This window comes from Prionailurus viverrinus, chromosome B4 (genome assembly GCF_022837055.1).
Source record: "Prionailurus viverrinus isolate Anna chromosome B4, UM_Priviv_1.0, whole genome shotgun sequence".
Taxonomy (NCBI): Eukaryota; Metazoa; Chordata; class Mammalia; order Carnivora; family Felidae; genus Prionailurus; species Prionailurus viverrinus.
The window spans coordinates 87,177,680-87,200,807 of record NC_062567.1 but is presented as its reverse complement, the minus strand read 5'-3'; the positions used below and the strand labels follow the sequence as shown (position 1 = coordinate 87,200,807).

Genomic DNA, 23,128 nt, shown 5'->3' with positions numbered 1-23,128 from the left:
ATTTTTTTAATGTTTGTTTATTTTTGACAGAGTATGAGTGGGGGAGGGGCAGAGAGAGAGGGAGACACAGAATCTGAAACAGGCTCCAGGCTCTGAGCTGTCAGCATAGAACCCGACGTGGGGCTCGAACTCACAGACCGCGAGACCATGACCTGAGCCGAAGTCGGATGTTCAATTGACTGAGCCACCCAGGCGCCCCTGTTTTTGTATTTTAAAGGTTTTTTTTTTTTTCTTTTTCTAAATGTTTATTTATATTTGAGACAGAGCAGAGAGAGAGGAAGACAGAATCCAAATCAGGCTCCAAGCTGTCAGCATAGAGCCTGGCATGGGGCTTGAACTCATGAACGGTGAGATCGTGACCCAAGCCAAAGTCGGACACTTAACGTGCTGAGCCACTCAGGTGCCCCTATTTTTGCATTTTTTAATGGTTGGAAAAAAACTCCCAGCTTGCTGATCATATAAAACAGTTGGCAGGTTAGATTTGACCTAGTGGCCATTAGTTTGCAAACTCCTTCTTCAGAAATTCCTAGGATTATATTCTTTACTTTTTGACTGGTTTATGTGTTTGGGAAAATTGAGCATCTACCATGTTTCAGTTTTTATATTTATTCATTTTTGAGAGATACAGTCGAGCAGGGGAGCAGCAGAGAGAGGGAGACACGGAATCTGAAACAGGCTCCGGGCTCTGAGCTGTCAGCACAGAGCCTGAGCCTGATGCGGGGCTCGAACTCCCAAACCATGAGATCATGACCTGAGCTGAAGTCGGATGCTTAACTGACTGAGCCACCGAGGCACCCCACATCTATCATGTTTCAGGCACTGATCTAAAAAGATTTCTAGGGGCGCCTGGGTGGCTCAGTTAAGCGGCTGACTTTGGCTCATGTCATGACCTCACAGTTCGTGAATTCAAGCCCCGTATCAGGCTCTGCACTGACAGCACGGAGCCTGGAGCCTGTTTCGGATTCTGTGTCTTCCTCTTTCTCTGTGTCCCTCTCCCACTGGTGCATGCTTGCTTGCTCTGTCTCTAGTAAATAAATAAACATTTTAAAAAATTAATAAAATTAAATGTGCCCATCTTTTAAAAAATTAAAATAGAGTAAAAAGATTCTAAAAGTTTCCTTTCTTTCTGATCTGGTCATGTCTAAGGATTTCTGATGCCCCACTTGTCTTGCTTTTCAGTATGGAGCCCCAGATGCAGGTGGACTAGAGCATGTTCCTCTGGGCTGGAGTTACTGGTACGCCTTGGTGAGTGATTACTGAAGTCATTGGCAATTACATGCAGCCCTACAGATGTGAAATATATTTACTCTCTAATTTAGTTCTGATTTTTCACATAAATTGGTTTGTGTTTATGAGTAGCTATTTTATCTCCTTAAAACAAAGTCTGTTTTAAGTCACTCCCTGCAGGATATTTTTCCTGCATCACACAGAGTTTAACTACATTTTGCTGTTCTACCTGACCTACTTGTGGCATTTTAAACTAGGACATGTTATTGAAACTATGTTAGTAGTTCATAAAACTTCAAAGAATCCGATTCAGTATTGAGATAATGTAAAATCCGATTCAGTATTGACTTAATTGCCTTTTTTTTTTTTTTTTTGATGTCGTATCACTGATTAAACAGTATAGGTTAGCCCAGCACGATTTTGACTTTTGTTTGGGGTGCTGACCTCATAACAACTTTTACTTTCCTGTCTTAATAGGAAAAGAATTCTAAATACTATAATTATACCCTCTCTATCAATGGGAAGGCACGAAAGCATGGTGAGAACTACAGTGTGGACTACCTGACAGATGTTCTGGTGAGTTACTGAAGCCCTGTCCTTGCAGGTTTGTTTTACAAATGATCGAAGGCTCTGCCTAGGAAACCTTTGGGTTTGGTCATATTGAGTAATGCGAATGAATAATAACTTCTTTTAACTGCCAAGGAATATTTCCAACTGATTAAAAACTCCTGAGGGTATTTTTCTTTGCATATAAACCAGGCTCAAAGCTAATGTTCCTGAAATTCCGCCAACAAATCCCTTTTCCAAAGGCTAATCTCTAAGACTATAGAGATTACTTTGAAGAGGTTTTATTTTAGAGGTTTTTACTCTTGACCCCCGTTTCACTCACCAGCTATGAGATGGCAGCTTCACCATGAGGGTGGGGAGATAGGGATTGGGAGTTCTTAAGGCATTGTGTATTTATATATCAAAATTACTGAAACTGGGTGAATTTAGGACTTTCCTATCTAAGGTGTTTCTAATGATACCCCTCCATAGAGTATTCATTCAGCAAATATTTGAGACCCCAGCATAACATGTGTTCAGTAGATGAAGCAGAGTCCCTCTTGGTAACCCGTTAGAGAAATAAGGCAGGGTATGGGGGTTACTTAGATAACACTGACAGGTGAGATTGAGCTGTGCACATCAGGAGAGAGGTTGCCGCAGACAGAGGGAACAACAAGTGTGAGGGCCCTGAGGCAGGAGTATGCTTGGCATGTTGGAGAAACCACAGGCTTCTGACAGGGCTCAAGCAGGTGGGTGGGATGGTAAAAGGAAATCAATGCAGTCAAGTATCCTTTGACTTTAGTGATGGGGATAAATGAAAACATAACAACTAGAACAATTTTTTTTTTTTTAAGTTTATTTATTTTGAGAGAGAGAGCGAGTGAGCAGGGGAGGAGCAGAGTGAGAAGGAGAGAGAGAATCGCAAGCAAGGTCTGTGCTGTCAGTGCAGAGCTCAATGCGGGGCTCAACCTCACGAACCGTGAGATCGTGACCTGAGCTGAAGTCCAGAGTTGGATGCCTAACCGACTAAGCCAGGCACCCCTCAACTAGAACAATTAAAAGCATAACATGTATGTGAGATGTTTTCAGTTTCGTGATGTATCTCCAGATAAGCAAATGAAAAATATAAGTCAACATAAATTCAAAACCTGGTGTTTGTATTTGGATTTAATGTTGTTCATACAGCTTAGCTGCTTTCACTGGCATAACTTACGATATCTATGCTCTGTGTATTTTTTATAAGATTAAAGTAACTTATCCACCTGTCCCACTGTTGTGAATTAGGTTGACTCTTTTTGTATTCTTCAAGGTATCAAAGGAACACTCTAAGCTGTTTTAATATAAGCTAATACTTGAATGGCCAAAGTACTATTTCTTTTCTTATGGGAAGCATAACAGTCTTTAGATCATGTAAAATCATTAGGATCTTCATTCCTTTCTTAGGATGGTATATCTTTACATTTTTTGAATAAGTATTGCCTGAAACCCAAATATTTGTTCTAACAACACACTTGTAAGTAACTGTGACATAGGTTATGTTTCGATTAAGATTGTTAAACTTTTTAAGATTGCTTAAAAGTGAATATGACCGTATACTTCCTGTTTACCTGAGAACAAGCATCTCTCAGGTCCTCAACTGGTGGATAGGGTAGATGATGATGGATTTTATGTATCTCAGGCTAATATCTCTTTGGGCTTCCTGGACTACAAATCCAACTCTGAGCCATTCTTCATGATGATCTCCACACCAGCACCACACTCGCCTTGGACAGCCGCACCTCAGTACCAAAAGACCTTCCAGAATGTCTTTGCACCAAGAAATAAGAACTTCAACATCCATGGAACGGTAGCTTCCCCCAATCCTTGAATTAAACCATACTCAATATAAGTAACTTGTCAGGGAGCCATTGAGCCAGTAGTCAGTTTTCCTTCCAGGTCTTTTAAAGGTAATTGTACCTGTCTCAAGTACAAGAGATAGTGTAAACTTACTTCTGAAGTACGGATAAGCTTTCTGCTTCATGTGCAGTTAGCAGCTGGAGCATGCACAGGGAATATTAAAGAAATGCCATCTTTCCTGACTACAGGCTCTCTTGATAATTTTTTTTTAATTTTTTTTTTAATATTTATTTTTGAGAGACAGAGATAGAGCATGAGCAGTGCGGGAGCAGAGAGAGGGAGGGAGACACAGTATATGAAGCAGGCTCCAGGCTCTGGGCTGTCAGTACAGAGCCCGATGCGGGGCTCGAACTCCCCAACCGTGAGATTGTGACCTAAGCCAAAGTCAGACACTTAACCGACCGAGCCACCTAGGCACCCCACTCTCCTGATGATTTCTGTGCTGGTTCTCCTCAATGTCTGAGGCACATCCATTGGGGCTGAGCTAGGCCTGCAGCAGCCTCCTATGGGTGGCCCTCACCAGGCCTGAGGCATGGGAAGGAGGGGGTGACTTAGTGCAGAAGGATTGGAAGGGGAAGTTGAATGGAGAAATGAGCCAGAGCAGGGAATATAATTAAGGACCACAACCTAAATATTTGCTTTATATGCAGGATACTTATACATTCCTTGGCACAGGGGATAGGCAGTTCACTGATTCAGAGACAGAAGTGCTCAACTGCCTCCTGTGTGTTACCCGGAAATCTTCATTGTTTGTGAACCGGTAGACAGAATGAGTCTTAGAGTAGACTCAGCATTACCGTTTTCTAGCTAAGTGACCTGAACGTGAGCAAGATGCTTCACTTCTGCTTTTCTGTCTAAAGTGGGACATGCTCATTCCTCACGCAGCTGCTATATGGATTAAAGAACCTAGAAATGAGTAGCATGTTGCCTGGCACATTGTAGGCAAATGCTTAAGTATGATTTTTAAAGCTGAGAGAACAGAGTTTTGAACTAGAGAGTCATTCTCAGACTGTTTCAAAAGCAGTTAATAGAAGTTCCCATGAGCAAGTAAGTTGAGGAATTTTAAATAGGTCACTCTTACAGGATTTCTCAGAGATATTCCTGTTCTAACATGAATTCCCAGCAGGACGATACGCTGTATAGCATTTCTCAAACACGTTAACTAAGAACCTTTTGAGGATGGTAGTTTGGGAGATGGTGGCTTGGGACTTTATGAATAGGGAGGAGAGAATTAATGATGTATGGGAATGTTTTTGTTTTTTAGAACTGTGAGTGTTTTGTTTAAATGAGAAAAACCCTCTAGATTTGAGTTTGAAGTTTTAGGAAATTGCAATGATGAGATTTTTCCCAAGGCTCTAGGATGATCATCTTGGGTAGGAAAATAGAGGGTGATAGAATGATGGCTTATGAGGACAAAACTTAATGGAAGGTAAAGTTAATATTTACCCTTTTGGAGTTTGGGCAGTAGACCCAGAGCATAGACTTAAAGTTACAAATTCAGTCTCCTTTTAGCCAGTAGTTTCTCAGTATTTTTTTTTACTAAATCTGTTTTAATGCTGCTAACAAGGAGTCCAGGCCTTCTCTCATTAGGGTGGTAGTAGGAAGAAGCTAAAGAACAAGTGATGATCTATAGGACGTGTTTTTACAAACACATGGGGCAGGGGAGAGGAAGTCTGAAGTTGCTTAAGTGTTCCTCTTTGCTGAAGTATAAAACGGTCCTTTTCATTATCAACTCTGGTAGTTTATTTGATTGTAGTAACTTGGTATTAACATTTTTTTTTCTTTTAAATTTTAGAACAAGCACTGGTTAATTAGGCAAGCCAAGACCCCAATGACTAATTCTTCAATACAGTTTTTAGATAGTGCCTTTAGGAAAAGGTAAGAGCTGCTACTTTATCAGTCTGGATGGTCTTTGAGGACCTTTCCAAACCAGCCCATGAACAGGGGACTGCACAACATGGTTATCTTTGAGATAAAGTCAGAAGGTAGACTTTATCTGGTTGATGGGAGAAACTTTGGTTGGGGGTCCGCTGCCCCAGAAGCAGACTGAGATTCCTTTACATTCAGGTGTATAGGAGATGGTCTTTGGACCCCAGGACTAACATAATTGCAAACTGGAGCCATTTGGTTAAAAAAAAAAAAAAATTCCATTTGTCTGAAGAAAAGGTCACTTTGTGAGAATCAGGCCCAATATTGGTATAAGACCCAAAGGCTTAGACTAGAGCAAAGTATTTTCTTTGCTATTTGGAATTCCAAGGAATTGCATTAAGTCAATTCTTAAAAATTAATTACACTCTCTTAAGATGTATTTGGATTATACCAGGGATTAGCAGACTTTTTCTATGAAGAGCCAGATAGTGAATATTGTAGCCTGGCAGGCCATACAGTTTTTATCACAGTTGCCCAGCTTTGCTGTTGGAGCCCAGCTAGGCAATATGTGAATTAATGAGCATGACTGTGTTCTAATAAAACTTTATATAAAAACAATTTGTTGTTTAATGGATACAGAGTTTCAGATTTAGCAGATGAAAAGGTTCTGAAGATCTGTTTCACTGTGTGAATATACTTAATACTACTAATTGTATCCTTAAAATTTGTTAAGATGGTAAATTTTATGTCGTGTATTTTTTACCACAATTTAAAAACAAACAAAAACAGTGGGCAAACTGTGGCCCATCACCATGGTTTGCCAACCCCTAGTTTAGACCCTTAAACTTTGTTGTAGCATAGGTCTGTCTGAATTAATCTGTATTCATCAGTGCTGAATTGACAATTTTCTCTTCCAGTTGCTTCTGCTGTCATAACCAGTGATGATAAAGCTAACTGGTTATTTAAAACTCCATTTATTTCTCTAGAAATCATTAAATTTGTAATGAACTAATTACATTCTGGAATTTTTTTTTCCCTTCTGGAATTTTCTAATTTAGAAATTAGAAAATTATCTCTGGTTTTTTCCAGTGAGGGGTTTGAGGAAAGGAAGCTTGGGATTTGAGCTTTTTAGGGGTGTGGTTTGGGGGCTTTGTATTGTTTTGTTTTGGACTTTGCTCCCGCTCTTTTGGTAAAATAGCATTCCCTCAGTCATTGTTTCTGAAGTCCCATTGTCACCTTCTGTTTACATCCAGGTGGCAGACTTTATTGTCAGTTGATGACCTTGTGGAGAAACTAGTCAAGAGATTGGAGTTCAATGGGGAACTTAACAACACGTACATCTTTTATACCTCAGACAATGGCTATCACACAGGTAAGGGGCAGGCTGGGGTATTCCTGTGACCTTGATGAGGTGCCTTTCCTCTTTCATCCAAGTCAGCAGCACTGGCAGGCAGCTCTGGTCTGTTATAGGGGTGCCCAAGCCTGGAGGGTGTTGTCCTCAGGACTCCTCTGCTTAGAGGCTCTTCTCATTAGCATGGAAAGACCAGGTTTCATTATTTGCTATTTCATATGCTAAAATACGTGATGTTCTAGGAGTTGGGAAAGGTGAGTGAGCTTGCTGGGTTAGAGGCAGGCTTTATGAAAGAGGTAGGAAACAGAACTAGATTTAAAGGGCAGGTAGACCTTAGAGAATACAGGCGTAAGAAATTTTACGAGGAAAGACCAAGATAAGGTTGTCTTGTGAAATTGTGAAAGAAGTTTTACTGATTTTGTGTGTATGTGGTTTTATGTCTTGTCTTTTCAAAAGTGTATATGAGTCAGCTCTAGATCTGTGACTTTCCTTTTCTCCACTTGGATGTTCTTAAAAACCAATGGCTTCTTTTGCTACGTATAAATTTCACAAACTTCAAACTGCTAACCTGAGACTTGCTTGCATAGTAGCAGATTGATTAGGCATTTAATTTTTTTTTTAAGTTTATTTATTTTGAAAGAAAGAGAAAGCAGGAGGGGGTCGGGGGTCGGAGAGAATCCCAAGAATGCTCCTCGCTGTCAGCACAGAGCCCTTACTTGGGCTTGATTCCACAAACCGTGAGATCGTGACCTGAGCTGAGATCAAGAGTTGAATGCTTAACTGACTGAGCCACCCAGGTGCCCCTAGGCATTTAATGTTTTGTTGTGAATATTTTGAAGCACTCAAAGTAGAGAGTAGTAAAATAACCCTCATTATCCAGCTTCAATTTTTAGCTACATGTGACCAGTTTTTTAAATTCTTCTTACCTTCCCCTTGTTTTTCTTTTTTTAGCTTAGAAGGCTTTGGAAAAACTTCAGACATTGTGATTCTGTACATCAATAATTGTGTATCCGACTGGTCTGTTATGTATTGGAATGTAGACAAAGTCCACATGCTACCTGTATTTTTTATGTGCCCTAAGGTTGTCATTGCCACTAAATTCATTGGGGAAAAATGTTTTTTGTTCTTTAACATCTCACATTCTAGATCTGGCTAATTGCGGTCTTGTGATGCTTGTTTATCTTTAGTCAGCGTTTTCCATAGATTGGTAATTAGGTCTACCATCTTAATAGAAATTCACGTTTCCAGTGAGAATGCTTTCTTTGGTGATACTGACATGTACTTCCTGTTGCATCACTTCATGAGGGTGTCTGCTTGGCCCACTTTAGCAAAGCTCCTAATTGATGGCTCATGTGGTATCAGCCTGAGCCTCTCTTATGAACCTTTTGTGATTGAACCTTCCATTGGTGATTGTTGCTTTAATCCATTCTCTCAAAAATTGCAAAGCGTTGACTTCCTAACTCTGTCCTTTTTGCATTTATTAATTGGAATTCCTTAGAGAAGAACTTCCTCACATCAGCTGTTTGGTATCTTGAAATTGATTGATTCAGGAAAGGCCGAATAAATGTTTTTGTTCCTTTATTTACAGTTTTTAGAGTGACCTCGTTCAGTTGTGGTCAGGTTGAGTAACATACATAAATCATATTTGTTACAGTACTTTCCAGTCAGTCTTTTTGCTGAATATGTCCTATGTTAGACCAACGAGTCCCCTGAGACATTTGTTTAAAGATGAGCTCATTTCCTGCCTTGTAGTAATAAGAGACCTGAGTGATTGTAAACTTTCCATTAAAGTGCCATAAATAGTAGGACAAAGTTGTTTTCATTCTTACTATCAATTAAATGAATCAGTGACACATCGATCCTGGCCCCATCTTTACCCCGTGTATTTTGTTTTCAGGACAGTTTTCTTTGCCAATAGACAAAAGACAGCTGTATGAGTTTGACATCAAAGTTCCACTGTTGGTTCGAGGACCTGGGATCAAACCAAATCAGACAAGCAAGGTAGGTGCCTGAAAAAATGATGGTGTTTACAGGTAGCACTTGCCTAAGAAAAGAAGGTTATTTCTCTGGAGAAGAGCCTAATTAGATTTCTCCCGCTATGAGGAGGAAGTCTGATTGGCTTAAGATCTTTTAAGTGTATTTATAAGCCTTGGAAATAGTGATTTCCCTTTTTATTTTCTGGCCACCTTCCATTAACTGTATTCCCCCCGCCCCCATATATACACATCATATCAGGATAAATAACTTTTATTTGTCCTTCAAGACGTAAATCTTTTTTTTTAATGTTTGTTTATTTTTGAGAGAGAGAGAGAGAGAGAGAGAGAGAGCAGGGGAGGGGCAGAGAGAGAGAGACACAGAATCTAAAGCAGGCTCCAGGCTCCAAGCTGTCAGCACAGAGCCTGATGCAGGGCTCAAACTCATGAACCGTGAAATCACGACCTGAGCTGAAGTCACATGTTTAACCGACTGAGCCACCCAGGCACCCCTGCAAGTCTGTAAATCTCTACCTTGTCCTAGAACAGTGACTCTCCCATGCAGTGCTCCTCAAAATCACTCTCTGAAATTGTGAAAGGTTCAACATCCACAATGGTTCTAATGGACTCACTTGGATGGAATAGAGACCCAGCCTCTGTTTTTTTTTTCTTCAGTTCACAGATGATTCCGAGAGGCAGCCCGGTTTGGGGCCTACTACCCTGTAGATCAGAACTCCTCAGGCAGATTTCCCCTGGGCACCTTGTTAAAATGCAGGTTCTGACTCTGCATTTCAGACTTCCCAGCCGATGTCTGCTGCTGATCTGTCGTCACTTTGAGTAGAACATTCTAGAAAGCCTGTCTTGTGAGGATTTCGTTCCTCTCTCTGTGGGACTTTTCCTTGCTAATGTGTTTCTGCTTTACTGATTCTCCTAGAACTGTCATAATGTACCACTTTCTTTCGTTGCCATTTCCATTTGGTTTCATTGTCTTTTTCCAAACTTGGTACCTCATACTGAGGCACTTTGTTCCTAGATCCAAAACACTTTGTAGGCACCCTGCTTCAAAACACTTTGGTCTAACGCTTGGGAGATAAGAATTGATAAGCTCTACCAGTTATGTCTTTTGTTCCCTGATAACAGCTCTGTGAGGCAAAAGGAAATGAGCAAATACATCGTTTAAGCTAAGTTTGGAAAGTGGGCCAGACTTTCTGGGTATACTAGATACTTTAGTTTATTTATTTATTTATTTATTTATTTAAAAAAAAATTTTTTTTTTAACGTTTATTTATTTTTGAGAGAGAGACAGAGCATGAACGGGGGAGGGTCAGAGAGAGGAAGACACAGAATCTGAAACAGGCTCCAGGCTCTGAGCTGTCAGCACAGAGCCCGACGCGGGGCTCGAACTCACGGACCGCAAGATCATGACCTGAGCCGAAGTCGGCCGCCCAACCGACTGAGCCACCCAGGCGCCCCGATACTTTAGTTTAATTTGGAGGTTTAATGTTTACTTTGTTTAAATGTCTGTAATTCACTTATTTCCTTTTGTAATGCTCAGATGGAATTCTGTTGAAATTCGTTCAGAAAGGTAAAGTGGCCTTCATAATTTCCTTTGGAGTTTTCTTTTTCTCCTAAGACCTATAATCCTAAAGCCAGTCACTTCCCAGTACAAATTCAGTTCCCTATACATGGGCCTTTTTTCAAAGGAGATAGGCGAGTTTGGAGGACCATTAAATCTTAAAAAGCATTTTATTGATCTCGATGTTGGGAGTTGATTCAGGGATGTGTCTGCAGCTGTGTACATTTCTAAGGAGCAGGGCTACTGGGGCCACTTCTAACCAGTGTGCGGAAGGAGGCTGAATGAGAACAAAGTGAAATGTAACAGCCAGCTGCCCATTGAACAAACCATTCCTTTTGTCTTCAAGTTAACAGTGGCAATGAGAAAAGTTCACCTTCTCTAAGCAGTCTAAATGAAACTTGGTTCTTAGAAAACCATTTCAATGATAACTATGATTTGTTGAATGCTTCGTAGGTGACAGCTGTTATTCTAAGTGTATTAGCTGTACCGACTCATTTAACTTTCACGGCCTTATGAGAAATATAGCTATCCCCCTTTTACAGATGAGGAAATTGAGGTACAAAGTTAAATGGTTTGCCCAAGAAAATGTAGCTAAAAAGTATCACAGTCTGGCTCCAGAGTCTGTACTTAACCATTACAGTATAGCTCAGAAAATATTTAAGAATCTTCTTGTGCCAGCAGCCTTGGATACACAGTACTGAGCAGTCAGGGAAGATCAGTCCTTAAGTCCCTGTGTGCAGGAGAACCAGATACTTTAACTACACTTGTTAGTGAGAGCCTCGGACGCATTTGAGCAGAGACCTGAATGTTGAGAAGGATATAGTCCTGCAGAGATTTGTGGGAGGTCATTCTGAGCAGAACAATAAATGCGAAGGCACAGATATGAGAATGAGCTTGGCTTGTTCAGGGGACAGAATGTGGCAGTTGTACTGAATTACTTTCACTTCCTAAGTGAACCATCTCTCTGCCCTCCTCACCTTTGTATGGCTGATTGCTCCTTCTGTTTGGAATGCCCCTCTTGAGCCCCTTCCACCTCACTAATTGTCCTTTAGAGCTTCGGTTTTGGACTCCTGTCTGGAAAGTCTCTACAGACCCCTGCCCCCACTTGGGGTAGGTGTTCTTCCCATGTTCTTAGCTGGCCTCACACTTACCACACCCTACTGAGTTTGTCTTTTATCTGGGGAGTTCCTAGAAGAGAAGCACTGTCTAAGCTTAGACTACCCAGCCCTTACACACACTGGGGGACATCCTTGTTGCTTGAATGGTTAATTAATTACCAAGGTCACATAGTAAGTGGCAGAACCAGGACTGAAAATTAAGTGTGTGCTTAAAATCCGTGTGTGGGTGTGGGTGTGGGTGTGGGTGTGTCTTGCACTGCTGTGCTGACAGATGTAGTTGGAGACGTGTGAAATGCTCAGCTTCCACCGTGCACAAAGAATGTCAGAGATGGTGGGTAGTTCATCATGTGTTGACAACATAGTTGTCTCAGTGCCAGTTGTCCCGTGTGAGTGGCACAGGGTTTTGAGTTGGGCATAATAAACTGAGCCTCCAGAAGCTGATGGCCGAAACAGGGCACGTTTGACCAGTGGGGTTTAGCTGTTGGGAGATCAGAAGCAGGTGGTATGTGTGAATGCCAAAGACTGGCTTATTGAGGTTTTCTCCCCTGGCTGGAAGTTAATCTAGCTTTAGATTTGGTGGTAGAAATTCTTCAAAAGGGTTTTAAGCAAGAAAAAGGTTAGCAGGAAAAAAAATGACCAGCATGATCCAGGGGAAATAGAACTGAACCGGGAGTCAAGAAGACAACATAATGGCTTTAAGACTGGACAGAATAAGCCTAGTTTCCCTACATGAAGTCGGGAAGATGGTAAGTGAAAGATTCTCAGGTGTAACTTAGTGACACCCTGGCTTCATACTTGTAGGGAAGCTGGGGTTGAGGCGTCAACCCAGATGAAGCAGCCCAAGATGGGGAGAGTTCTCTGCTCTCTTACATGGTTCCACTGCTTTTCTCTACATGGATTTGGGGTGTTCTCTGGCATGCTTTGAGTCTTCCCTTGATAACTCTGCGTGAATTCTTGATTCTCAGGGCTTAAATGTCTGTTTGGAAATCTGATGTATCCTCCTGAGAACCCTCTTATTTTTTTTCTTTCAGTAATTCTGTTGTACTGTCATTTTTTTAGAGCTAAAAAAAATAAGCAGCTGCAAGGCATGATATCCCTTGATTTCATGCCCCAGAATTTTCTCAGAGCTTTTACTTGATCAGAATGTCTGTATGCTTCAAACCTAAGAACATTACCAAACAGTGAGGCTGTGATTTATGAAATAATTTACTTTTGGTCTTGTCAGTGCTTTTTTGGTTTCAGTCCATAAATGAATCTTTATACTTATAAAAGCAGTACCATTTTAGGAACTTGAATGCTAATGTTTCTAGAAGTCATTATGATCATGGGTCCATAGTGTCCATTCTAATTTTTATTTGTAAAAACCAGAGCTAGGTGTAATTCTGTTAAATTCTTTACTCCTACTCCCATTTCCACTAGAAGTCTACCATCTCCTGACATAGTATGCTAATTTTGAGACTCTTTACCTCTTAGTCAAATAAAAGTCTAGAAGGTAATAGAATTTGTCCATTATTTTTGTGAAAAATGTGATTATTGTAGATACCTAGGAACGGAGAGTCCTGGGATGGTGTTTATGGCACTTGGGCCGAATCTTAGGGACTCTTGATTTGTACTGAAACCTAAAAAACCTGTCTCCCCATAGAGCAGACTCACTCGAGAGAGGCCCCGCACCCCCAGTTCATACAGCTGATGGTTCTTGAGGCAATTGCTGGTGAAACAGGCAGTCACCATTTAAAAAAATTTTTTTGTTTAATGTTTATTTCTTAGAGACAGAGAGAGACAGAGCATGAGTGGGGAGGGGCACAGGCAGAGGGAGACACAGAATCTGAAGCAGGCTCCAGGCTCTGAGCTGTCAGCACAGAGCCTGACGTGGGGCTGGAACTCAACAGACTGCAAGATCATGACCTCAGCCGAAGTCGGACTCCCAACCGACTAAGCCACCCAGGCACCCCTAGGCAGTCACTATTTTATATCTCTACAGGCTTTATTATTTTGGTGTTTACTTTTTTTTTTGTTTTCTTACGAAACTGCCTTGGTCCTATTACTAATACCTGTGGAATTGGCTTTACATCATTTATGTTTTAGACATGACTGAAGATCTTTTAGTCACGTGTCAGGGTCTTGTTGCCTTGATCTGATTCCGAAGGTAACATAGGTGCTGCTCTTTCCTGCCACGATCTTTTCTGTATTCATACCCAGTCTTCTTGACTGTTCAGAGCGGTTCAGTCTGTCTGGGAGTCTTGGAATTAGGCAAGATATTTCTTACACTGGGTCTTGTATAATCTCTAGAGACGTCATTTTTGTGGGTTTTTTCCCCAGTAACATACGGATTCCCTTTCCCGTGAGTGGCTTGCCACTGAATGGTAATTTCTGACAGCTGCAGCATTACACTAAATGATTCAGAGCCAAGATAAGCATTTTGGTCTGCCCTACAAGAGCCATCATAGCCACAGGAGAGCTGGCCCCTGGATATTGCCCTGAAGATGCTTTCTTGCCTTTCATGTCTGTACTTTTGGTTTTGTTTTTAAATTAAAAGTTCCTGACTTGGTAGGAATCCCCGTTTGGCCTTTCCTAAGACGCTCTAAGTTTTCTCAACAATGTTGAAGACTTAATTTCCTTTGAGTAAATGGTAGCTTTTCCAGTTACGAGCTGTTGGCTTTGTTTCAGTTACTTCTCTTTCATTTTCTCATCTGTAAAATGGGGGAAATACACTGCATCCTACAGTTGTGGTGAGGATTAATTGAGGATAAACGGCAAATACTGGCACAGAATAGGTGCTCGGTAAACATTAGTGCCCCTAGTTTCCATGGTGGATTGTCTTCACCATGCTAAAAGGTTTTCCTAGCCTGTGACTGAAGTGACTTCAGGTGTATGCTTAGGTCCTGTATAGGCCTACACTGTCCCCTACAGTAGCCACCAGCCACACGTACCTGTGAATGTCAAGTTAAATAAAATATATACAATGAATTTCCCCTTTTTTTTTTCACTTTAATGTGGTCACTAGACAATTTTAAATTGCATATGTGGTCCCATTGTATTAGACTCTTCTGGTTTAGGTCCTAACGAGGATTTGTGTACAGAAAGAAAATAGTCTAATAAACTAAAGGAGTAAGGCAAGGTATAAATGCAGGACAATAACTTTAATTTCTAGAATGTTTATGTAGCACATTGAAGTTCTGTGCTCTTTAAGGAACCTTTTATCAGTGCACTGTTGGAATAAGTTTTCTGTGGTCTCCAGCCTATTGCAGACATTTTTTAGTATGTGTTAATCACTTTGAGAAACTATGAAAAGGGCTAATATCCTCCTTGGTAAAAAGTATTTAACGTTTGGGACACCTGGTTGGCTCAGTCGGTTGAGTGTCCCAACTCTTGATTTCGGTTCAGGTCATGATCCCAGGGTTGTGAGATTGAGTCCCATTTCAGGCTCGGGACCCCCATTCCTGCTCCCTCTCCTCCTCCCCCTCCCCTTCCGCCCCTCTTCCCCACTCGTGCGTGCTCTGTTTTTCTAAAAATAAAAAAATAAATTTAAAAAGCATTTAACATTTGAGACTTTTAAAAATGTCAGGAGTTCATTTGAAATCAAATTTAGTGAACTATAGAAATAATCAAGTTGTAAACACTTTGTATAAATTAATTAGCCCAACATTTTCTCATAATTCATCAGACTTCGGGCAGTCCCAAAGAAGTTTTGAAACATGTTTTGATCAATAACAGTATAGGTTGAATAAATACATAACTTCCCAGGGGCTTATATTACAAGTCTTATTAAACCTTTATGTGTTGTTGTTGTTTTTTAATTATTGTAGTTATGTTTGAATCAATGAGTCAGTAGACCTCAGTAAGTCTAGGCTATACAAAAATAATAATAGTAAATGCTGTTTGTCTTCTGGATGGGGTGGGGAACAGCTATATTACAGGTAAAAAAGAAAAATCAGACAAACTGTGTTCTAGATTGCTTCTTTTTTCCTCATTCTCATAGATGCTCGTTGCCAACATTGATTTGGGTCCTACTATTTTGGACATTGCTGGATATAACCCAAATAAGACACAGATGGATGGGATGTCTTTATTGCCCATTTTGGTGAGTATAAAGCCTTCAATCAGGCCGGAGCCAAGACTCTGAAATAAATTCCAGGGTGTATAAATTTAGACTTAAAAATTTAAATCTTAAACTACTCAATTTGGGGAACAAAATAGAATTTTTCTCTTCTCTATGGTGGGAAAGAGTTTTCTAAAAGACTGGACCACATATAAAGAGTTCTGTATCCTCCCTTCCCTCCCCACTGCCCCAAAAAGAAACCATCATAAACAAAGTGAAGACAGGTGACAAACTGAGAAAATAGTTGCAACATACATGAAAAAGGGTACTTGGTCCTAATAGATGAGTTCTTAGAAAGCAGAGATTAATATCCCAGTAGAAAAGTGGGCAAAAGAAGTAACTTAACAACTCATGGAGAAATGAGAAATGGCCACAGTAAATGCAAAAACATCGCTCCAGTGCTCATCCAAGAAATGCTTAACCGAAGAAGGCCTTTATTGCCTACAGTACTGGCAAAGATTACAAAGATTTATACCCAGTATTTTCAGAAGTCTGAGAAAATAAAAACTACTCAGACTGTGTTCACAGAAGTGTGATCAGTATGAGCTGTCAGGAGGCTAAAGGTCTTTCTTTAACAAGACCTTTCACTTCAGAATATACACATTAAGAGGCTCCTGGCTGGCTCAGTCAGTGGAGTGTGCGACTCTTGATCTTGGGGTTGTGAGTTCGAGCCCCACGTTGTGTACAGAGATTACTTGAAAATAAAATCTTAAGGAAAAGAAATACATTAAGCAATTCCATCTGGGAATTTATTCTAAAGGAAACACACGTAACTCAAGAATATTTGAGCACCTCCTGTGTGTCTGGCACTGCACAGACCTAAGGATCTGTGGAAGGATCAATATTAAGTTGGGAGGATCAGTATTAAAATGTGCTGCGGTTTACGGTGACTCATTATAGGTGACTCTTACTGGTCTGAACCTGTTACGACATATTATTAGGTAGTATATGCTTCATACGAGAGGACTCCTGTCACTCACATAAGTTACGAGATAGAAGAAATCCCCGTGAACTCATCACCTCGTTTAATAAGGCAGGTATTCCCAGTGCTGGTGCATCCCCCCGTATGCCACTCCCCATCCTGCCTACCTACCTTTGTATGCCCCGTGGGAGTGATCCTTTTCCTGAATTTCATGGTTACCATTCTCTGGATTTTAATTTTTTAGTAATGATGTACATATTCCTAAACGAAATACCTTAGTTTTGATATTGTTTTGCACTCTAAAAATTATACCCTACTGAATGTAGTCTGGGACTTTTTTCAACTCAGCATTGTTTCCAAACTGATACGTGTTGTTCACAGATGCCTAATTTCCATTGTATGAATGCATCACAACTTAATTACCTGTTTTGTCAGTGGATAAACCTTTCTGTTATGCTAACAGTGCTGTTAGAGCATTTTTATATATTTCTTCCAGTGAACATGTGTGTATATACCAAGGTATGGGAACTGCACATTGTTCTCTTCTACAGATATTACCAAGTTATTTTTATAAAGAGGTCATCAATTTACCTTCCCAGCAGCAACATATGTGATTTCCCTTTGTTCTATATGAAACTGTCAGACAGCTTAATTTTTGCCAATCTAGTGGTTTAAAAAGACCAAAACTTTATTTGGTCCTACTACTGTGTGTGCATTTCTTTATTTATTAATGAGATGAATCATTTTAACAGCTTACTTGACTTAATTCATACAGTTTACTGAAGTTGACAGTTCAGTCATTTTTGGTATATTCAGAGTTGTACAGCCGTACCATAATCTAAATTTAGAACATTCTCACCATCCCCAAAAGAAACCCCAGATGTATTAGCAGTCTCCCCCCACCTTCGCTCCCTCTCCCAGCACCAGGCAAGCACTGATCTGCTTTCTGTTGCTATAGATTTGTCAGTTGTGGCCATTTTGCATAAATAGAATCATATGTGGCCCCTGTGACTCGTTTCTTTTCCTGAGTATAATGCTTTCAGAAATCATGTCGTAGCATGTATCGGTATTTCATTCCTTTTTATTACCAAATAATATTCCATTGTATGGATGTGTCACATTTGTTAATCCATTCCTCAATTGATAGGTTTTCCCTTTTTGGCTACTGTGAATAGTGCAGCTGTGAACACTGTGTACAAGTTTTTGTGCAGACAGATGTTTTCAGGTCTCTTGGGTATATACCCGTACCCCTGGGAGTAGAATTGCTCTTTCGTATGGTGACTTACGTTTAACTTATTGAGGAACTGCCGGACTATTTCTTAAGCAACTGCACCAACGGTGTATAAGGTTTCAAAATTTGCTGCATCCTTGCCAACACTTGCTGTTATCTTTTTATTACATCGTAGCGGGTGTGAAATGGTATCTCCTTGTGGTTTTGATGTGCACTTCCCTAACGACTGATGATGTTGAACATCTTGGCATGTGTTTATTGGACATCTGTGTCTTCTTTGGAGAAACGTCTGTTCAGATCTTTTGCCCATTTTTTAATTGAGTTTTTGATCAGTGAATCCTTTTTCATTTATGCTTTTTATGTTGCTTCCCTTGTGAAGTGCATCTTTTTGCCCGTGATGTCCTCCCTGTTTGTGACTTGTCCTTGCTCTACATTAAGATATGAGAACACAGGAGTTAAATGTATAAATCCTCTCTTTTATCGTTGGTGTTCTTTGTATCTTGTTTATAAAAAGGTTTCTGAACCTCGAGATCAAAAACAATTCTCCTAGGTTTTCTTAGAATAGTTTCATACTTCTCCCTCTTACACGGAAGTCTTTGGTGTATCTAGAATTGGTTTTTCTGGCATGGTATGAGGAATTCAGTTTCATTTTTTTCTCTATAAATACTCCGTTGTCTTTTCTGTTCCACACATATGTTTTTCCTTGTACCAGTATCATTTTTGTCTTGTTATAAAGCTGTGTAATTAAATCTGTAAAGGCACACCTCTGTCATTGTCCTTGTGAGGATCTTAGCCACCTCGCATACAAACTTTAAAGACCACTTTTCAGATTAACTGAAAAAATTCATATTGGATTTTTGGTTGATATGCTGAATCTATAGATCAGTAAAAGGAAAATTTACATCTTTTAATGTTCTCCATACAAACTTTATACTATATGTCTCCTTTCTAGTTAGGAAAAAAACCACTTCACTATGGGGATGAAATTACTATGCAGTTGACCCTTGAATGAGTATGAATCGTGTGGGTCCACTTACATGCAGGTTTTATCCAGTAAACATTGGAAAATATTCTGGAGATTTGTGACAGTTTTTAAAAACTAGCAAATGAACTACGTAGCCTAAAAGTATTGAAAAAATAAGAAAAGGTTAAATATGTCACACATGTATAATTTATATGTAGATACTATTTTATTACTTACTACCATAAAATATATACAAATCTATCATAAAAAGTTAACACTTATCAAAACTTACACAGAGGCGCCTGGGTGGCTCAGTCAGTTGGGCGTCCAACTTCGGCTCAGGTCATGATCTCACAGCTCATGAGTTCGAGCCCCACGTTGGGCCCTGTGCTGACAGCTCAGAGCCCGGAGCCTGCTTCAGATTCTGCGTCTCCCTCTCTCTGCCCCTCCCCCGCTTGCATTCTCTCCCTCTCTCCCTCTCTCTCCCTCTCTCTCCCTCTCTCTCCCTCTCCCTCCCTCCCTCCCTCCCTCCCTCTCCCTCTCCCTGTCCCTCTCCCTCCCTCCCCCCACCTCTCAAAATTAAACATTAAAAAAAAAACTTCCACAGAACATACATGACACCATTCGAGAGAAGTGTAAAAAAATTTAACAAGGCAGGATTAAATCATAAGTGCATAAAATTAACTGCAGTACATACTGTATTTTTGTATAATTTCCTAGCCACCTCCAGTTGTTGTTACAGTGAACTCAAGTGTCATGAGTATCTGCTTAAAATGCCATGTGGTGCTAATCATCTCTGCATGAACAGTTTGTCTCTCTAGTAAACTGGGTATGGTGGTAAATGATTTTGGTTCTCGTGTATTTTTATTGCATTTAGTATAATACCATAAGCCTTGAATAACACCATGGGACTCTTACAAAGTGCCACCTGGGATGCCAGAAATGCTCCCAAGAAGCTGAGAAAAGTCATGACATTATAAGTAAAAGTTGAATTGCTGGATATGTACTGTATATCAGGTCTGCCACTACAGTTGCTCACCATTTCAAGATAAATTAATCTAGCGTAAACACCACTGTGGAAAAAAAATAAAAAAGGAAATTCGTGAGGCCATTACTGCAGCCATGCCAGGAGGCATGAAAACTTGACACCTTTTGCAAAATACCTTTTTATCTGGTATTGAAAATAATAGCTTTTATGTGGGTACAGGATTGCTATACGAAAGACATACCTATAGACTCTTAAAGTGATTCAAGAGAAAGCAAAGTTATTATGTGACAACTTAAAGCAAAAGGAAGTTGAAGGATCTAAAGCTGAAGAATTTAATGTCAGCCAAGGGTGGTTTGATAATTTTAGAAAGATATGTGGCTTAAAAATGCCAATGTAACAGAAACAGAAGAACCTGCTTCTGTCAACCAAGAGGCAACAGACAAGCTCCCGATGCCATTAAGAACATCCTTGAGAGTATCTGCCTACACAGGATTTTAATGCAGACAGAGGTTCCCTATTCTGGAGAAAAATGCCATGAAGGACATGTATTAGTAAGGAAGAGAAGGAAACACCAAGATTTAAGGCAGAAACGGACAGGCTAACTCCTGCTGTTTTGTACAAATGCAGTTGGGTTTATGATCAGGACTCCTGAGCCTTGAAGGGAAAAGATAAACACCAGCTGCCAGTTTTTTGGTTGTACAACAAGAAGGCCTGGACAATGAGAACCTTTTCCTGGATTGGCTCCATCAATAGTTTGTTCCTGAAGTCAGGGGAAAGTACCTTGCCAGTAGGGGACTGCCTTTTAAAGTTCTTTTGATATTGGACAATGAGGATGACCACCCAGAACCCCATGAGCTCAACACTGAAGGCATCGAAATGGTCTCCTTGCCCCCAAATACAGCGTCTCTAATTCAGCTTTTAGATCAGGGGGTCATAGGACCTTGACCTTCAGGGCTCATTACACACATTACTCTGTGGAAAGGATTGTCAACACTATGGAAGAGAACCCTGCCAGAATATCATGAAAGTCTGGAAGGATTACACCATCAAAGATGTCATCGTTGTAGAAAAAGCTATAAGAGCCACCAAGGCCAAAACAATAAATTCCTACTGGAGAAAACTGTGTCCACGTGTGCCTAACTTCACAAAATTTACAGTAGAAGAAATTGTGAAAGAGATAGTCTATACAGCAAAAAGGAGGGGCAGGGGGCGGGCGGGTCAAGGGTTTCAAGATACGGATCTTGGAGGATTGACACTGGACAATCTGGCAGAAGGGTTTCCATTATTCAAGACTGCTTTTAACGTCTTCAATGCCATGGACCCTTCCATGATACAGGCACTGAAGCTAACGTAAACAGTGGAAGAAGGATTGGTACCATATGGAAACGGTTTTAGAGAAATGGCAAGAAAGACAAAAATTACACTGTATTTCATAAAGTTATACTGAGTGTGCCTGCCTCCCCTTCTACCTCCTCCAGTGTGGAGACAGCAAGACCGGCCTCTCCCTTCCTCCTCCTCAGCCTACTGAACAAGATGCTGGGATGAAGACATTTATGATGATCCTCTGTACTTAAATAGTCATCATGCCAGACGTTAAACGTGTGTAGGTTTTTGTCTTTGTGTAAAAATCTAGTAACTGTACAGCAAGAAATGTATCAACAGCATCACTTAAGTATTTACTGTGTGGAGTGTTGTGTACAAGGCTTCTACGGACGTGGATGGCCTATCCTTACGTAGGCATAAGGTGAGTGATATTTAAAGTAAAATTAATGTGTTAGTTTTCTTGCCATTTGTGCTTTCAAAGAATAACGTTACCATGCTGTGTGCCTCTCTCAAAACTGGAGAAACTGGGTGTCAGCCTGTCACCACTGGTAAGAGTTTTTTAATGTAACCATGTTTTCAATGCTGTGTTATGAATATGCCTGTAATACTGTGTGCCATAAATTTTGGCCATAAAAGTTATATAATCATCCATTAAGCTAGGCTACTGTGAAGCGTTCGTGTCAGCTGTACTAGGTCACCATAAAGCAGCCACATTACATGTTGCCAATGCATGAGTCATTATACCCGTAAATAGGAGGGGTTTTTTTTCACGTTTTTTCATTGTTGTTAAAACTTCTAAGTTTATTTTGAGAGAGAACGAGCTGGAGAGGGGCAGGGAGAGAGGAAGAGAGAGAATCCCAAGCAGGCTCCGTGCTGCCAGCGCAGAGCCTGATGCAGGGCTCCATGTCATGAACCAGGAGATCATGACCCAAGCTGATATCGAGTCAGACGCTTAACCAACTGAGGCACCGAGGCGACCCTCGTTTTTTCTTTTTTCATGTCTAGTGTTACCAATATGTATTACGTGTACAGTGTGTTATATCCCTTAAGGTGCTGACAGATCATCTCGTAAACAGATGACAGGCTTACGATGCGAGAAATACAGTACCATAAATATATATATTCTCTTCCTCGCGATTTTAATATTTGCTTTTCTCTAGCTTACTTTACTGTAAGAACACATCATATAATAGGTATATACAGCATGTTAATTGACTTTGTTGTTAGTAAGGCTTCCGGCCAATAGTAGGCCATCAGTAGTTGAGTTTTTATTTTTTTTATTTTTATTTTTTAACTTTTTTTTTTGTAACGTTTATTTATTTTTGGGACAGAGAGAGACAGAGCATGAACGGGGGAGGGGCAGAGAGAGAGGGAGACACAGAATCGGAAACAGGCTCCAGGCTCTGAGCCATCAGCCCAGAGCCTGACGCGGGGCTCGAACTCAAGGACCACGAGATCGTGACCTGGCTGAAGTCGGACGCTTAACCGACTGCGCCACCCAGGCGCCCCGTGTAGTTGAGTTTTTAAAGAGCCAACAGTTACACACGGATCTTCAACTGTGCAGGGTGTCAGTGCCCTTAACCCCTGTGTTGTTGGAGTGTCAGCTGTCGTTAATTTCTCTGCATTCTTGTGGAAGCACTGCTTAGGATTCCACCCTTCTCCTTGTTCCTGTTTTGTTTTGGAAGTTACTCTGGTGAGACCGCTGGTGTATGAAGGTCGCAGAGCAGCTCGCAGCCCTAGCCTGCCCCGATTCAGAAGCTGCTGGCTGCGTGCGGCTATTTAAGGTCACAGGAATAAAGCGAGGATTCAGTTCCTGTGTGTCACTAGCCAGACTGTTGAACAGCACAGATACAGTACATTTCAGTCAGAAAATTCTGGATGGTGCTGCTAGAGATGGGAGGTTGGCACACCCCTGTGAGCCAAATTTAGCCCACCCCCATCTTCCATAGATAGTGTTATATTAGAATATAGCCACGTTCATCCATGTATGTATTTTCTAGGCCTGCTTTCCTGTACAACAGCAAAATCAAGTAGCTGCAGCAGAA

At 40.7% G+C, this 23,128-nt stretch overlaps 1 protein-coding gene across 1 annotated transcript in view; it reads left to right on the top strand.

Moving 5' to 3' along the window:
* Nucleotides 1-23,128, top strand: part of GNS (glucosamine (N-acetyl)-6-sulfatase) — a 55,291-nt gene that overhangs the window by 10,847 nt on the left and 21,316 nt on the right. Inside the window, exons 4-10 of the mRNA XM_047865713.1 lie at nucleotides 1,180-1,245; nucleotides 1,705-1,803; nucleotides 3,452-3,619; nucleotides 5,465-5,547; nucleotides 6,792-6,910; nucleotides 8,787-8,890; nucleotides 15,536-15,637. Of these exons, the coding sequence (XP_047721669.1) occupies nucleotides 1,180-1,245; nucleotides 1,705-1,803; nucleotides 3,452-3,619; nucleotides 5,465-5,547; nucleotides 6,792-6,910; nucleotides 8,787-8,890; nucleotides 15,536-15,637 (741 nt within the window). The remainder of the gene's footprint in view (nucleotides 1-1,179; nucleotides 1,246-1,704; nucleotides 1,804-3,451; nucleotides 3,620-5,464; nucleotides 5,548-6,791; nucleotides 6,911-8,786; nucleotides 8,891-15,535; nucleotides 15,638-23,128) is intronic.